Consider the following 17,860-nt stretch of genomic DNA (forward strand, 5'->3'; position numbering starts at 1 on the left):
CTGGTAATTGCGCGGTCATGCAATATTGCACCCAAACGAAATTTGCGTCCTTTTCTTCCCAAAAATAGAGCTTTCTTTTGATGGTATTTGATTGCCTCTGCGATTTTTATTTTTTGCGATATAAATGGAAAAAGACCGAAAATTTTGAGAAAAAATTATATTTTCTACTTTTTGTTATAAGAAAAATCGAATAAACTCAATTTTAGTCATGCATTTAGGGCAAAATTTAAAAAAAATGTCAATAAGCGTATATTTATTGGTTTGCGCAAAAGTTATAGCGTCTACAAACTAGAGTACATTTTCTGGAATTCACACAGCTTTTAATTTATGACTGCCTATCTCAATTCTTGAGGTGCTAAAATGGCAGGGCAGTACAAATCCCCCCCAAATGACCCCATTTTGGAAAGTAGACACCCCAAGGAATTTGTGGAGAGGCATATTGTGCCCATTGAATTTTTTTTTTTGTCCCAAGTGATTGAATAATGACACAAAAAAAAATAAAAAAAGTTTACAAAAAGTTGTCACTAAATGATATATTGCTCACACATGCCATAGTTATATGTGGAATTGCACCCCAAAATATATTCTGCTGCTTCTCCTGAGTACGGGGATACACAACAAATGTGGAAGGAAAGGGATAGCATAAACCCGGGAGTACTGGCTCCATGGAACTACCAGAGAATCTGCTCCAATTGCCAGGGGATCTCTTGTTTGGGACACAAACTGCTGTAGCTTGTTGTTGAACCCGGATGTCAGCAGGTGGACCTTCCCCAACGTTGGCAAATTTCCTGGAACACCCTTGGGTGTAGGGACCATTTCCCCAGGCAGATCTGCTGGCGGCTGAGAAAATCTGCCTTCCAGTTTTCTACTTCCGGGATATGGACTGCCGATATAAAAAAAGTGGCACATGTCCCTCTGCCCAGGCTGGCACAGCCTTGGTGGTTTATATAAGCCACTGCATTGGCATTGTCGGACTGAACCCTGATAGGGCAGTCCTGAAGCTCCACCGTCCAAGACCTTAGGGCCAGTCGTACTGCCCATAATTCCAGGATGTTGATGGGCAGGATCTGTTCTTTACTTGACCATTTCCCCTGAGCTGTGAGCCCTTATAGGGTCACTCCCCAGCCTGAGAGACTGGCATCTGTAGTCAGTACTCAAGTTACTAGGAGGAAGAATTTTTCCCTTTTGCAGGTTCTGATCCTGCAACCACCAGTTTAGGCTTAAGGCCGCGTACACACGGGCGGACTGTTCGCCCAACCTTGTCCGCTGAACAGTGTTTGGGCGGACAGTCCGCTCGTGTGTGGGGCTTCAGCGGACAGTTTCAGCGGACAGTTGGACGAACAAGGTCTTACGGAAATTCCGAAAAACTGTCCGCTGAAACAAGGTTTCAGCGGACTGTTCGCTCGTGTGTAGGCTTGTTCGGCCAACTAAGTCTCGCGCATGCTCAGAAAGGATTTCCACGCCGAAAGCTATAATGCAGTGTATAGGACGTCGTATTTTTCGTCCCGTCGTACGTGCCGTTCACGTCATCGCGCACGGTTTCAGCAAACTGTTCGTCCGTCGTGTGTGGCCATGTCCGTCCATGCTAAGTTTGAGCGGACTGTTTGCCGAAACTGTTGGACGGACAAAGTTGGGCGAACAGTCCGCGCGTGTGTACGCGGCCTAAGTGTGCCTGAGGAGATAACAGGGCTTGTCCTCTCCTGTTCCAAGACAACAAGATGTCTGTTGTAAAGGCCTGGAATGGAACTGGGCATAGGGCACTGCCTCAAAGGAGCATACCATCCTCCCTAGAAGGTACATACAGAGCCGAAGGGAGGCTTGTCTGGTGCCCCTTATCCGACACACCTGATCCTTCAGGGCACAGATCCTTGCGGGTGGCAAGAATGCTTTTGCTTGGAACGTATCTAGGATCAGACCTAAACACTTTAGACTTTGAGCTGGTTTCAAGGCTGACTTTTCAGTATTTATGATCCAGCCTAAGTTTTTCAAATACCGCACTGTGCATGTTATGCTCTGTTCTAGAGCCTGTAATGAGTGAACTGTGAGCGGGAGGTCCTCCAGATACCCAAGCACCAGGATTCCTTGGGCCCTTAAAAGACCCAGTACTGGTGCTAGGACCTTTGTGAAAACCCGGAGAGCTGTTGCAAGCCCGAAGGGTAGAGCCACAAACAGAAAATGATATTACTCTACTGAAAAATCGCAGGAACCTCTGATGAGGCTGAAAGATAGGTATGTGTAAATACGCGTCTTTTATATCAATGGAGGCTAAAAAGTCTCCCATCTGGAGCGAGGCTACAATTAAGCGGACAGACATCCATGCTAAAAGGACTGTATTAGTAGGTACTGGTTCAGGGATCTTAGGTCCAAAAATTGGCCTTGTGTCCCCGTTTGGTTTTTGAACCGTAAACAGGTTCGCTCTTTTGGATACAGGAACCTGTACAATCAGTCCTTGATGCACTAAATGATGTAGTGCCTGAAACAATAAGTCTCTTTTTGGAGGATCTGAGGGAACGCTGGATCTTAGAAACCTCTGAGGTGGAACTCCCCACAATGCCAACTTGTAACTACGGGATATAGTTGAGGTGATCCACTTGTCTTGAACTATTGTTCTCCAAATGTCTGCAAAGTGCAGCAGCCTTCCCCCCACCTGATAGAGTGGGGGCATCACCTCAAAAGGAGGGCTTGGTGCTGGGTTTATAAGAGTTTTGGACCCAGGGATCTTACTGGCCCTGGCCTTGTGGCTTGCCCTAGTGCCCTGTTGGCAGCGGAACTGCCTTGGCGCTGAGACAATTGAGGAAGCAGCCCCTGAGGTTTTAAAACGAGGGACGCCTGGTGCTTTTCTCCACAGGAAGTAGAGAACTCTTCCCTCCGGAAATATTTTGGATACATTTGTCCAAATGATCACCAAATAAACATTCCCCCCTGAAAGGGGAAACCTGCTAATAACTTTTTACACAGAAGCTCGGCTGATCAGTTCTTAAGCCACAAAAGTCTGTGCATATGTACAGACAAGAGAGCCAAATGAGAAACCTGTTGTATTGAATCCTTTTAAGGTGTTAACAGTAAAAACACAGCGCTCATGGAATATCTGTCTCATTTTCAGCCAGATCATCCTCCCGGTTAAGCCTGTCAGGCTGTCTGATCTGATCCTTTATGGACTAGCAGATAACAATTGCTGAAACAGCTGGCTGAATAGCTGAACTGGCCAAAGAAAAGGAAGCCTTTAATAATTACTCCAATTTCTTGTCAGCCGGGTCTTTCTGTCAAGGCTGGGCTCAGCCCTTCCTTCTCTGAGCTGGCCGGTCAGCAGTCAGCTAATTGCCAGCTCCTATCTCTCCACAGTCACTCAGCTGTTTATAATATTCTGCTCGTCAGTAGGGCCTACTTAAGCCGTCCAGTCCAGAGGAGCTCTGCCTTCGCCTTGGTCACATCACAGAAACTATCTCCTGCGATCCTGTTCAAGACTTGCTTTGCTGACATCCCTTCTCGCTCCAGATCCTGCCTGTTGTTCCACTACCTTGATCCCTGACTTCTGGCTTGGCCGAATATCTGTTCCGGTTACTGAACTTTGGCTGTGTTTTGACTACGTTTGTTCTTACTTTTATTATTGAACAAGTGTGATTTAACTGTACTTCTGTTTCAGCCTGATTTCATGGTTTCTGACACTTTCAAGCCCTGTGTGTTATCTACAGGACAAGTTAAGTTCTTGTTTAAAGGAGGAGATGGCTGCATCTAAGGCTGGCATTCTCCACTTAATGAACTTTTCATCCAAGAGATATAAAAGGAAAAACCTCTTAAAAGGAGGAAAAAAAAATCCTGTCAGGATGTTCCCAATCAGTATACACCCCCTGTTCCAATAGAGGGTGCAAGGGGAAAGCTTGTGCGGCCTGAAGAGGCCTCTAGGGACCCCAAAGAGGACCAGGGGGGCTCAGTAACCTCTGCCACCTTGCAGACACTGGTAAAAAAACTAAAGTACTTCCTGTATGGGAGGGGTTATATAGGGGATCACTTCCTGTCTAAAGATCTTTGGTCTACCAGTGTCCAGTCACCTGGAGATGAAGTATATTAGCCTAACTGTGTCCCATGATGTATAAAAATAAATCTCTCTCCCAATTCCTAGACCTCAAGGTCTCTATCACACATAAACTTACTGGGATGAAGTCAACTGATCAATGCAAAAAGAATTCACAGTACTATAAAGGAGGACTAAAAATTATTCTTTAGTTCAGGTTTCTGGAAAAATAAACCATTTATTATGACAGGCTAGAACAATAAGCAGCTTTGATTATCAGGTCATGTGAGCTTTAAGGTTTTATACAAGCAATTATGAGGTCACTTTCTTGTATGTAACCCATAAGTGAGGAGCCATGGCCTGTGTGCTGGTTGTCATGGAGACTGTCTGTTCCAGTTTTCCTTCAGGGGTCAGACGGAAGGTGCGTGAAATCTGGAAAAAAGAAAAATATTGTTAGTGAAATAGCAATAGCAAACATTATCACCTACAAACAAGTATAAAAACGTCTACTTTTTGTGACCCTGCATGACCACAAGTGAGCATGTCTCAGCAATATGAAATGCAACCAAGCAATCTGTTAAACTAAACAAAAAATTCTGATAGTTTTGTTTTTCCTTGAGAGCGCAGAAATTTACATGAAGAGTGTATTGACACATGGTAAACACAACGTAAATGCTAAGTGAAATGTACTGCTTATTAGGCAACAATATAAGCATATTTGTTATCGCTGCATTATCTAGATCAGCCATTTTCAACCAGGTTTCTGTAGAACCCTAGGGTTCCTCCAAAGATTGTTAAGGGTTCCATGCGCTATGGCTAATTGACTTCCCAAATTATGATGCCTGCATAGTTGCAGGACCAATGCCACTTGGCAAAGCGAGCATCATGACACAGATTATCTTTTGTGCTATCTACAAGTATTGAATTCTTCCTACTGACCACCAATGCAAGAGGCATTCCTGTCATTTACACCCAATGAATTGGTTTTAGTAAGGGTCCCCAAAACAAACATTTAGGGGATCTACTGGGTTAAAAAGATTGAGAAAGACTTTAAGACTATAATAAAAATGAAACCGTTTTAAAAAGGTTAAGTTTTAGTTCTGAACACACACACAATATAGATAGATTGTTGATTAACCACTTAAGCCCCGGACCAATTGTCAGCCTAGGGACCAGAGGTCTTTTTACAATTTCGCACTGCACTGCTTTAACTGGTAATTGCGCGGTCATGCAATGTTGTACCCAAACGAAATTTGCTTCCTTTTCTTCTCACAAATAGAGCTTTCTTTTGATGGTATTTGATTGCCTCTGCGATTTTTATTTTTTACGATATAAAAGGAAAAAGACTGAAAATTTTGAAAAAAAAATATATTTTCTACTTTTTGTTATAAGAAAAACAGAATAAACTAAATTTTAGTCATACATTTAGGCCAAAATGTATTCACCCACATCTTTAGTAAAAAAAATGTCAATAAGCCTATATTTATTGCTTTGCACAAAAGTTATAGCGTCTACAAACTAGAGTAGATTTTCTGGAATTTACACAGCTTTTAATTTATGACTGCCTATCTCATTTCTTGAGGTGCTAAAATGGCAGGGCAGTACAACCCCCCCCCCCCCCACCCAAATGACACCCATTTTGGAAAGTAGACACCCCAAGGAAATTGCTGAGAGGCATGTTGAGCCCATTGAATTTTTTTTTGTCCCAAGTGACTGAATAATGACACAAAAAAAAAAAAAAGTTTACAAAAAGTTGTCACTAAATGATATATTGCTCACACATGCCATAGTTATATGTGGAATTGCACCCCAAAATATATTCTGCTGCTTCTCCTGAGTACGGGGATACCACATATGTGGGACTTTTTGGGAGTCTAGCCGCGTACGGCACCCCAAAAACCAATCACTGCCTTCAGGATTTCTAAGGGTGCAAATTTTTGATTTCACTCCTCACTATCTATCACAGTTTCGAAGGCCATAAAATGCCAAAATAGCACAACCCCCCCCCCAAATGACCCCATTTTGGAAAGTAGACACCCCAAGCTATTTACTGAGAGGCATGTTGAGTCCATGAAATATTTTATATTTTGCCACAAGTTGCGGGAATATTACAAACTTTTTTTTTTTTTGCACAAAGTCACTAAATAATATATTGCTCACACATGCTATGGACATAAGTGAAATTACACCCCAAAATAAATTCTGCTGCTTCTCCTGAGTATGGGGATACCACATGTGGGGGACTTTTTGGGAGCCTAGCCATGTACGGGACCTTGAAAACCAAGCACCGCCTTCAGGATTTAAATATAAAACGCTACCAAAAAAACCTGTTAGCGATCGCAGGGATCAGGCCTGTCTCGGGGGGTGATTTGTGTGCCTATGTGTACCTACGTGTCAGTGTAGTGATTGGTGCACTTACTATGTGTTCTCCTAGCAGTCCGGTCAAAAAGACCGCCCGAGGAGAGTGACATCACTTCCTCCCTGCCTGTGTTTACACTACACAGGCAGGGGAAGCTTCTCATTCGCCAGGAGCGATCGAGAGGGGATGGCCAGAAACCAACGGCCACCCCCTCATCCCGGATCGCTTCTGAAGCGAAACGGACCGCCGCAGCCAGCGGGAGGGGGTCCGATCGTACCGGTACGTGCTTGTGCCTGTCGGTGCCATTGTGCCGACGTACATCTCCATGCGGTGGTCCTTAACTGGTTAATCGAACAATTTTTTTATGAAAATTTATAAACATGCGCTTTTGTGCCCCATATATTCTCGGCCACGAAACAGGTGATTGCAAAAGCGTGGAAGACCCCGATTCTCAACTTCGACACGTGAAAAGTCAGGTACATGGTACTCTAGTGAATGAGAAATTGACAGCAATCCAAACTAATAGCCACAATAAATTTCTACGTACCTGGCAGCCTTGGTTAGATTACTACCCATCAACACAACCGCCTACACGCTTCATGGAACTGTAATCTATAAACGCGTGTTAATATCTCTGTAGCATGCCTCCAGGACAGGGGTGACCTCCTCCCCTCCCCCTTTGCAGAGATAAACTCCTTTTAAATCTGTACCTGTTATCGTATAAGCTTCTTGCACTATGACAGGGTCTATATTTCTTACCGTATCTAATAAAATTCAAAGAAAATTTATAAACCCTGCCAGAAGTGCACTTTTCCTACTCCGGTAGAATATTCTGTTCTTACCTGCTGCACTTGAGGCTCCTTTGCAAAGCTCATTCTGCTGAGCGAGTGTGAGGTCAGAGTGAGCTGTTCCCCCTGTACTTCCCCCTCTTCCACCTCTACAACACCTAAAGCCAAAATACAACAAAAGGTGACAAAATCTGTGTTAGCTCTATAGCCCCGGTGCATTTGCATTTTGCAGAGCACACAAAAAAATTAGCATGGAATAATTTCTTGAAGCTATGCCAATTTCAAATAAACTAACAAGTTACAATAGACCTGAGCAACAAGGAAACTCTGTACATTAAGATATCACCAAAGCCTGCTTTTAGATGGACTGAAAAGCCATCATCTTTCTGAAAATCTTAATCTGGAAGGTTAGGGGTTTAAAGATAAATTCACCTTTTGGAACATGTAACATATTCCAGCAGCTGCAGCCAAACCTCCATATGACAGTGGATGGGGGATCCTCTACCTGCACCTGCTGTCACCATTTGAAACACACGGCCACATTATTCACAGTTTCCTGTGAATACTTGAACTACAACTGCAGGCCTTGTCTGGGGAAATCTGGCATTGGACCCCAGGTTCTTTAGGGAAACATTTTTTAAAAAAAATGTATATTTTTTTTCCTGCAAACATATGTGCATTTAATATATGTTTTTCCAAAAGGTGGACTTATCCTTTAAAAGTATGGCTTCGGACATGAGTTATTTGTCTAGGATTGGGTTTTTATGCTTATTTTTGCAGTGAAACACCATATGCACTAAAAGCAATATATAGCTACCACAGCTAATACATGAAGTATATACCGTATATACTCGAGTATAGGCCGACCCGAATATAAGCCGAGGCCCCCAATTTACCCCCAAAAAACTGGAAAACTTATTGACTCGTGTATAAGCCGAGGGTGAGATATGGCTGTCCATCCCTGTGTGTCCGTCCATCCCTGTGTGTGTGTCCGTCCATCCATCCCTGTGTGTGTGTCCATCCATCCATCCATCCCTGTGTGTGTGTCCGTCCATCCATCCCTGTGTGTGTATCCATCCATCCATCCATCCCTGTGTGTGTGTGTGTGTGTGTGTGTATTCATCCATCCATCCATCCCTGTGTGTGTGTGTGTGTGTGTGTGTGTGTATCCATCCATCCATCCATCCATCCCTGTGTGTGTGTGTGTGTGTGTGTGTGTGTGTGTGTGTGTATCCATCCATCCATCCATCCCTGTGTGTGTGTGTGTGTGTGTGTGTGTGTGTGTGTGTGTGTGTGTGTGTGTGTGTGTGTGTGTGTCCGTGCAGCCTTGTGTGTGTGTCCAGCCTACCTGTGTCCCAAGCCTCCGTCCCGAGCCGCCGTCGTCCCGAGCCTCCTCTGTCCCGTGCCTCCTCTGTCCCGTGCCTCCTCTGTCCCGTGCCTCCTCCGTCCCGTGCCTCCTCCGTCCCGTGCCTCCTCCGTCCCGTGTCGTGCCGATGGATCGCCGCTCCAGGATCGCCGCTCTTCTCGGCGGCCATTCTACAATTCAAAAGCCGCGCCTCCTTCTCCGCCTCCGCCTGTGATAGGCGGAACACTCAATTTCCCAGCAGCCTGTGTTCCGCCTATCACGGACATCCTCTCATACTCGTCCGTAGTATGAGAATGAACGGATGTCCGTGATAGGCGGAACACTGACTGCTGGGAAATTCAGTGTTCCGCCTATCACAGGCGGAGGCGGAGAAGGAGGCGCGGCTTTTGAATTTTAATGTCCGCCGTCTGTCTGCTCGATACGCTGATCGAGCAGTCAGACAGCGGTGACTCGAGTATAAGCCGAGGGGGCACTTTCAGCCTCAAAAAAGAGGCTGAAAATCTCGGCTTATACTCGAGTATATACGGTAGTATAGTTATATGTGGCAAAGGATATGACAGTGGAATAAAATGGACTTTAAATAGTGGGAGATTTGACTTTTAAGTCAAAGGTAGTTCACACTGCCTTGTGTGAACTGCTGCGGGTGTCATCGTTATTGACACCCCCAATTTAGTTCACAGATCGCAGTGCAAACTGTGAACTCGCACAGGAAATGGATTGCAGTAGGTGACACCCATGCGATCCAATTCTAGTCCGGGGAAAAACAAGTCCCTGCAATATTTTATGTGTGAATCCAATGAGAGTTCAGCCATACAACTGTATGGCTGAACTCGCATTGCTCAGAGATCGCATTTGATCGGCTCCTGCGAATCACATGCGAGCTCTGAAATCTTGCCAGTGTGAACCCTGGCTTAGTCAATCATAATTTACGTTTGGGCCTAAATTTATTGTACATGTATATATTGTGAGAGATGGAAGATGTGTCACTGCCTGAAGTGGCAGTTAATGAATGGTTCAGCAGTGAGCCCAGGTTCACTGCTGCAGGATTGAAATTGTTCAGCTGAACTCGCACAATTTCATACCCGCACGTCAGTCCGACTTCAGGGGCACAGATATCTATTGAAAATTGCACCCGAAGTTGCCAAAAGTAGTACAGAAACTACTTTTGGGATTCTGTGTGGCGACGCAAAGTCGGCATCGAACAGATTCGGACGGTGCTATTGCCTGCAATAGCACCCAGTTTGGCATGTGACATGTCAAATCGCATCAATGTGAACCTAGGCTGAAAGGATACATAAGCAGGTGTAAGACTGATTTGCCAGGTGGGTGTTGAGCTACAAAAAGGGAATCTGGCTAGGCAACCAGGGCTCCCAACTTTCCAGGAGAAGAATGTAGCAGAAAGCAGCACACACATGGACAGGCATGCAGGGAGTTTGTGTCCATGTCTGACCGACAGGCACTTTGACCAGAGTGCCACCTGAAGGGAACATTCTGGTCTGGGTGGAGGCAGACTCAGGGAATTGAGCAGTCCATTCAGCCAAGAGGCTGTATTGTTGAGTGACTGCATTAACCAGACTGTCAGCTGGTGAGAACAGAGTGAGACATTGTCTAGTAGTCAGACAGTGCTCCAATAGGCATTTAGCGGACCAAGGTGAGCAACTCAACAGCCAGGTGGCCAATGCCGTATGTTTTTCTGTGTCTATGTGATTCTGATGAATTCCTGCAAATGAAAAGTTTATGTAAAGGAATTTATCATTTAAAATAAAAGTGGGTAAAAAAAAAAAACACACAAGTTGGCGAATAGTCCATGAAACGCTACACCTAAAAGCTAAAATAAAAAAAAAACAAAAAAACAATAGGGCAAATAAGGGGCCAGTTCACCTAAAGCAGATATTGCAACTTTTGGTAGCTGCTGGAGAGTTAGCCCTTCTGACAGTTTTATTTATGTCTTAGGGTATTTAAAATGTGAGGTCTTTGTCCTTCAGTTCCTGGGCTTTGGACAGTAATAGGAAGTCCCACCCTTCCTGCTGCAATTTATCTTAAATGTATACCATAGAAAATGCAACAGAAAATACAGATTATTTATCCTGCTACCAAAAGGTTTAACTATGCATTAAAGTAAAAAACAAAAAAAAAAAAAACACACACATGTACTCCAACTTCACAGTTTATAATAAAAGCTGAACTCCAGGAAGCCTAAAAATTCCCCTTGCAGTGGTGCTGCACCTAAACTTGTAGCGTTAACTGCACATTTCTGTCTAGGGGACTTTATAAAGCACTTATCAAATCCTCCACTGCTGCTGGCTCCTCCACACTACTCGTGTGGTCGCTTGTAGCGTCCACCAAGCGTTCATAGTGACGTCGCTTTTTGATCCTTCGATGTCGCCTCCTCCTATCATTGTGAAGTAGAATTCACCAAGCGTTGGATTGTTCACCCACTAATAGGGAACGTGAGCTGGGTTTAGACCGTCATGAGACAGGTTAGTTTTACCCTACTGATGATGTGTTGTCACAATAGTAATCCCTGCAGGCTCTAATCCCATGTGCTCCAGCAGTCTAATGTTCTTTGACATTATAAGACCAATGCAGGGACCATAGCCCTGCAAAGGATGTGAGGACGCTAAGGAACAGTCCAGCGCTGGAGAACTGGGGAGCGCACACTGTGGGCGAAGCGAAGATTAGGTATGTGAAACTGCTTTTAAAAGCAGTAGTAAACTCGGCCAATTTCTAAATTCAATACAGCCAGGACACAAATGTGTTTGACACCATTCAGCCTTATCGATTTATCTCCCTTGGTTTTTTTCTCACTTTTTCAGTTTTTTTTCCTATGCTCCTCATCCAAAGCCAGCACCATGTTTACTGTTCTTTTCTGGCATCGATCCAGTATGAAACTTCAGTCCTTTCTTGTAGTAAGGGCCATGGCACGTTTTAGGAAACTGTGTATTGTGCCATACTCTTGTGGGATTGCAATGCAGTGGATGACGTAGGCACAGCATCCTCCGGTATAGACAAACTGCACACAGAGCATGCCGTGAATCACCTCAAATGTGCGCATGCGCCGGTGACGTCATGAAGTTGCATCTATAAATGAGTTTAAAGGATGATAGTGGTAATAAACTCAACATTCTGACTAAGTCCCCTAGACGAAAGAAATGAAAAGTTAACAAGCTTCCGGGAGTTAGGCTTTACCTAATAAAAGAACAGCAATATACATTTGAAAGCACTACATTGTAGCAGTACCTATGTTCTGGGCACATACAAATGCCACCTGGTTGGTTCCCGGCTTCATACGGATGAATCCACACTCTCTGTGCAGTGGCTTCCCAGTTTCAGGGTTGGAGGCACAAAACCTGCATAACATCATTACTCATACATATATCATTTCTCATAACATGCCTTCTAAATGCTCTCTTTATGTAATATAAATACAACTGTTCCTCCTTTTAACTTGCATCTAACATTCTGGATTCAAGTCATATTCAACACTATACCTCTATCATGTGATCTATATCCATACAGTTGTTTATTTGGAAGAATTTGGGACACTTATTAAAACTTGAAGAATGGAGTTATAATGAGTACTGAGATTATTGGTTATATTACACAAACATACACTGTGTAAATATAGTCTATACATTTGCCTCATATTAGGGTTTTGTGCATCAATGGCAATCTGGAATGATGGGAGGTTGAAACCTCACTTCTGGCAGTTGTCCCATATATACATGTCATGGTGGAGCAGCAGCTTTCACCAGCCACAACATGCAAGTGAAAAAGAGCGTGACTAAGGCATAGTTTACACTTGCTTCAAAACATGGCATTGTGCATGCTTTGTTAAAGCTCTCTGAATGCTACTCAAAAGCCCCTGTCACTAAAATTGTTAGCTTACAATCCTGTTCACAATTTTCTTTTTCTTGGTGCTTCGATGAGGCTTCAATGAAGCTTTGGTGGGCCTTCAATGAGACTTCAAGCGAGCTTTGCCATAGAGTTCTCTGGAGGCTTTGAAGCACCACTGAAGCTGCATGGGGTATCATTTTTGAAGCATAGCTGAAGCAAAGCAAACAAAAGCAGGTGTAAACAGGACTGTAAGCTAACTATTTTATTTAGTGACAGCGTTCAGAGAGCTTTAACAAAGCCTGTCCAAAGCCTTGTTTTGAAGCAAGTGTAAACTAGCCATTCATGTGTGTTTAAAGAGGAAGTAAACCCTGATGGGTTTACTTCCTCTTTTTTTCCCTGCAAAGGTAAAGCATAATGGACTACTATGCATCGCATAGTAGCTCATTATGTGTCACTTACCTGACACAGGAGCCAGCGAAGTCGCCACTGTCCCCTGTAGTCCGCCGCATCCATCTTGCTGGTGGCGTCTCGCAGCTCCGACGAATCACAGCGGCGAAGCCGCGATGACGTCACTCCCGCGCATGCGCACGGGAGTCGCGTCTCGCAGCTCCGCCGCTGCCATTCGGCGAAGCCGTCACTCCCGCGCATGCGCGCGGGAGTCGACAAATTAGGCAGATCCATTCTTGGACTTGCCGCATTTAGTGCGCCTGCGCGCCGCTGTCTACGGCGCATGCGCCGTAGACAGCGGTGCCCATTTTCGGGCAAATGTCTCCTAAACCATATAGGTTTAGGAGATATTGCTTGGACCTACAGGTAAGCCTTAATCTAGGTTTACCTGTAGGTCAAAGTGGTTTGAAAGGGTTTACTTCCTCTTTAAGCAAAAGCAAGTGTAAATGAGCCCTTACAGTCCTGTTTACACCTGCTTTTGCTTGGTGCTTTGGTGAGGCTTCGGTGGAGCGTCAATGAGGCTTCAAGCAATCTTTGCCACAGAGCTTTGAAGCACCACTAAAGCGCCACGGGGTATCATTCGTGAAGCAAAGCCAAAGCAGGGGTAAACAGGATTGTAAGTTAACCATTTTATTTAGTGACAGGAGCTTTGACTAGTGTTCAGAGAGCTTTAACAAAGCCTATCCGAAGCCTTGTTGAAGCCAAAGCAAGTGTAAATGAGTCCTTAGGCTTCATGTACACGGGACGTTTTTACAACCCCTCCTGAATGATTTAACTTGACAGATAGTAACCCACGTTTAAAACATCTGTTTTGACACGTTTACATGCTGCGTTTAGAAGCTTTTCTTAAAAAAATAAAAAAGGCAGAAACAAAAAAAACCCATATAAACGAAAGGCGGCAGCCATGTTAGACTAATTTTTTTTGCCTTAAAAAAAAGGGGCCTTAAACGCAACTGCCTAAAAACGACAGTAAATGAACCTGTGTACATGTACACATAAGATAACACTGAATGAGTTCAGGGGCAGTTGAAAAAAAGTGTCCAACTGCCTCTGAATGTGCATTTAGCAGCAGCAGTGTACATGGGGCCTTGGGCCGCGTACACACGCGGGGACTGTTCGCTCAACTTTGTTCGTCAAACAGTTTCAGCGGACAGTCCGCTCAAAATTAGCATGGACGGACTTGCCCACACACGACGAACGAACAGTCCGCTGAAACCGTGCGCGATGACGTGAACGGCACGTACGACGGGACTAGAAAACGACGTCCTATACACTGCAATGCAACCTTCGGCGTGTAAATTCTTTCTGAGCATGCGCGAGACTTAGTTTGACGAACAAGCCTACACACGGGCGGACTGTCCGCTCAAACCAAGTTTCAGCGGACAGTTTTTCGGAATTTCCGAAAAACTTTGTTCGTCAGACTGTCCGCCGAAACACTGTTCAGCGGACAAAGTTGAGCGAACAGTCCCCGCGTGTGTACGCGGCCTCAGTGTTATTACTGAGATATACTTATGAAAAGACCTTGTATGTCAAACATGCTTAGAATGGTAGCACCATTATGACAGTTTTGGGCTGTGGCACTGGAGCAGTGTGGAAACACTGATGTGAACTGTCACACAGAAATGTATCTATGTATGCTGGAATGAGCTGTCTGTAGAATGAATTTAAAGTTTCACTCCTTTTTTGCCATGTACCTGTGTAAGTTATACTAATATCAATATAACACCTGAACGTCCACACTAGAGCTGGTCATACACTATTTAGAGTTTTTATGTTCAGCTTACTGGCTGAACAGCATGAATTGATGAATCTCCTACTGTGGTTTTTGTATTCTGACAGCCGGCACCGCTGCCATTGGTGCCAATGACCAGAATACCCGCACAGCAGCTGTAGTGAACTAGATTGAGACAAATTTTCTGTTCGGCTCCTTCAATCATTCAATTGAAGAATGTCAGGCAGGAGCGTGGCAATAGGGCCACTGATGGAGTGAATTTCAGTCGGTTCATCGGGAACCAGCTGAAGTTTGCATATCATATGAAGAATAATGACTGTATACAATCAGGGGTAAATTATTTTTGACCATTAGCAAACATTAAATCATTCTTTCGTCTACAGGCTACTCACGTGAAATTCAGCATAGGCTGGCCAACGTGTGATATGACAGCTTTCTCCATATAGCGAAATGATGGTATAGAGGGAAACTCACCCTCCCCAAGGGGATCGGACACCCAGGTCCCTAGCATCCATGCCAAAGGGGCCACCACAGGGTTCAAAGGTGGTGCATCTGTAATTCACACAAAATATAATGTTACCAGTCACGGTGGATAGGAAAGTTTTTTTTTTACTAGAGGCATATATTCTGAAGTTTTAGTTTAGGGGAAGCAGGCAAAAAAATAAATTACAAGAACTGAGTGCTGTAATGACCGATTGGTGCCGCTGACCAAATTCTTCAAAAGAGATTTATTAATCAAACACATAAAAAAACAGCCTCTTCTGTGCCCGATAAAGGGGCTATTCTGAACTCTGCAATATCAGTGCTGTTTTTTTTTTTTGTGATTAATAAAAGTCTCAAAACTGAACTTGTGATATGCTGGTAATGCTTCTGTGGGTATAGGACCTGGAGAGGTTGTAGGAGAGGGAGAATTAAGCCCTTCCAGTCCAGGCAAATTCTGTCATTCTCCTCCTACATGTAAAAATCAGCATTTATATATTTTTTTTTTAAGCAGAGGCCCTAGAGAATAAAATGGTGGATGCTGCATATTTTTGTGTCACACGATATTTGCACAGTAGTTTTTCAAATGTTTTGGAATAAATATACGAATGGTTTTAATGTGCAAAAACACAAAATAATACCCAATTTGTTTGGTAAAATATAAAAAGGATGATGTTTCGCTGAGTAAATAGATACCAAACATGTCAGGCTTTAAAACTGCATACACCAGTGGAATGGCGTCAAACTAAGGTACCTAAAAAAACTCCATAGGCAACGCTTTAAAAGCCTTTATAGGTTACCAGTTTAGAGTTAAACTTACACAGGAGGTCTAGAGCTAAAATTATTGCTCTTGCATTAGCAGCAATATCTCACGTGTGGTGAGATATGCAAGCAAAACCGATGCATGTGTTCCTTTCCGCATGAGCACGGGGGGGGCGGAGCGACCGGGGCAGTTTACAATTTTTTTAAACACTGTATCTTTTTCAATCAACTGTATTGCTGTCACAAGGGATGAACAACATCCCTTGTGACAGCATGGGCTGTGACATGTCCTCTTTATGGAAAGATCTGGGGTCTATGAGGGGGGTATTTCAACATAACAACCCCAAACACACCTCCAAGACGACCACTGCCTTGCTAAAAAAAGCTGAGGGTAAAGGTGATGAACTGGCCAAGCATGTCTCCAGACCTAAACCCTATTGAGCATCTGTGGGGCATCCTCAAACGGAAGGTGGAGGAGTGCAAGGTCTCGAACATCCACCAGCTCTGTGCTGTCATCATGGAGGAGTGGAAGAGGACTCCAGTGGCAACCTCTGAAGCTCTGGTGGACTCCATGCCCAAGAGGGTTAAGGCAATGCTGCAAAATAATGATGGCCACACAAAATATTGACACTTTGGGTCCAGTTTGGACATTTTCACTTAGGGGTGTACTCACGTTTCTTGGCAGCGGTTTAGATATTAATGGCTGTGTGTTAAATTATTTTGAGGGGACAGCAAATGTACACTGTTATACAAGCTGTACGCTCACTACTTAACATTGTAGCAAAGTGTCATTTCTTCAGTGTTGTCACATGAAAAGATAGAATAAAATATTTACAAAAATGTGAGGGGTGTACTCACTTTTCTGAGAGATCACACACACAGTTGTGCTCATTAGTTTACATACCCTGGCAGAATTTATGATTTCTTGGCCATTTTTCAGAGAATATGACTGATAACACAAAAACTTTTATTTCACTCATGGTTAGGGTTTGGCTGAGGCCATTTATTATCAATCAAGTGCGTTTACTCTTTTTAAAATCATAAAAAAAACAGAAACTACCCAAATGACCCTGATCAAAAGTTTACATACCCTGGTGATTTTGTCCTGATAGCATGCACACAAGTTGACACAAAAGGGGTTTGAATGGCTATTAAAGGTAACCATCCTTGTGTGTGTGTGTGTGTGTGTGTGTGTGTGTGTGTGTGTGTGTGTGTGTGTGTGTGTGCGCACAAAAAGGTCAATGAGTTTCTGGACTCCTGACAGACCCCTGCATCTTTCATCCAGTGCTGCACTGACACTTCTGGATTCTGAGTAGTCATGAAGAAAGCAAAAGAATTGTCAAAGGATCTGCGGGAAAAGGTAGTTGAACTGTATATAAAAAGGAAAAGGGATATAAAAATATATCCAAGGAATTGAGAATGCCAATCAGCAGTGTTCAAACTCTAATCAAGAAGTGGAAAATGAGGGGTTTTGTTGAAACCAAACCACGGTCGGGTAGACCAACTAAATTTTGAGCCACAACTGCCAGTAAAATTGTTCGGGATGCAAAGAAAAACCCATAAATAACTTCAGGCGAAATACAGAAATCTCTGAAAACATGTGGTGTGGCTTTTCAAGATGCACAATAAGGAGGCACTTGAAGAAAGATGGGCTGCATGGTCGAGTCGCCAGAAGAAAGCCATTACTACACAAATGCCACAAAGTATCCCGCTTACAATACCCCAAACAGCCTTAAACCTTCTGGCACAAAGTAGTTTGGAGTGATGAGAACAACATGTAGCTTTTTGGCCACAACCATAAATGCTACATTTGGATAGGAGTCAACAAGGTCTATGATGAAAGGTAAACCATTCCTACTGTGAAACACGGAGGTGGTCTGCTGATATTTTGGGGATGTGTGAGCTACAAAAAGGCACAGAAAATTTCGTCAACATTGATGGCAAGATGAATGCAGTATGGTATTACAAAATACTGGAGGAACATTTGCATTCATCAGCCAGGAAGCTGCACATGGGGCGTACTTGGACATTCCAACATGACAATGATCCAAAACTCAAGGTCAAGTTGACCTGTCAT

General features: G+C 43.8%; 1 protein-coding gene across 3 annotated transcripts in view; it reads right to left on the minus strand.

Annotated features, from left to right (window-relative positions):
* Window positions 1-4,230: 4,230 nt before the first annotated feature.
* Window positions 4,231-17,860, minus strand: part of THAP4 (THAP domain containing 4) — a 31,177-nt gene continuing 17,547 nt past the window's right edge. For 2 of the 3 annotated variants that reach the window (XM_077488431.1, XM_077488433.1), the window contains 4 exons: window positions 14,934-15,093; window positions 11,766-11,875; window positions 7,214-7,317; window positions 4,231-4,444 (listed from right to left, as the gene is read on the minus strand). In XM_077488431.1, the coding sequence (XP_077344557.1) occupies window positions 4,325-4,444; window positions 7,214-7,317; window positions 11,766-11,875; window positions 14,934-15,093 (494 nt within the window). In that variant the 3' untranslated portion in view covers window positions 4,231-4,324. The remainder of the gene's footprint in view (window positions 4,445-7,213; window positions 7,318-11,765; window positions 11,876-14,933; window positions 15,094-17,860) is intronic. The other variant, XM_077488432.1, reaches the window with a different exon arrangement.

This window comes from Lithobates pipiens, unplaced genomic scaffold (assembly GCF_037356315.1).
Source record: "Lithobates pipiens isolate NorthernLeopardFrog02 unplaced genomic scaffold, aLitPip1_a1.2 Scaffold_18, whole genome shotgun sequence".
In the NCBI taxonomy this organism is placed as follows: domain Eukaryota; kingdom Metazoa; phylum Chordata; class Amphibia; order Anura; family Ranidae; genus Lithobates; species Lithobates pipiens.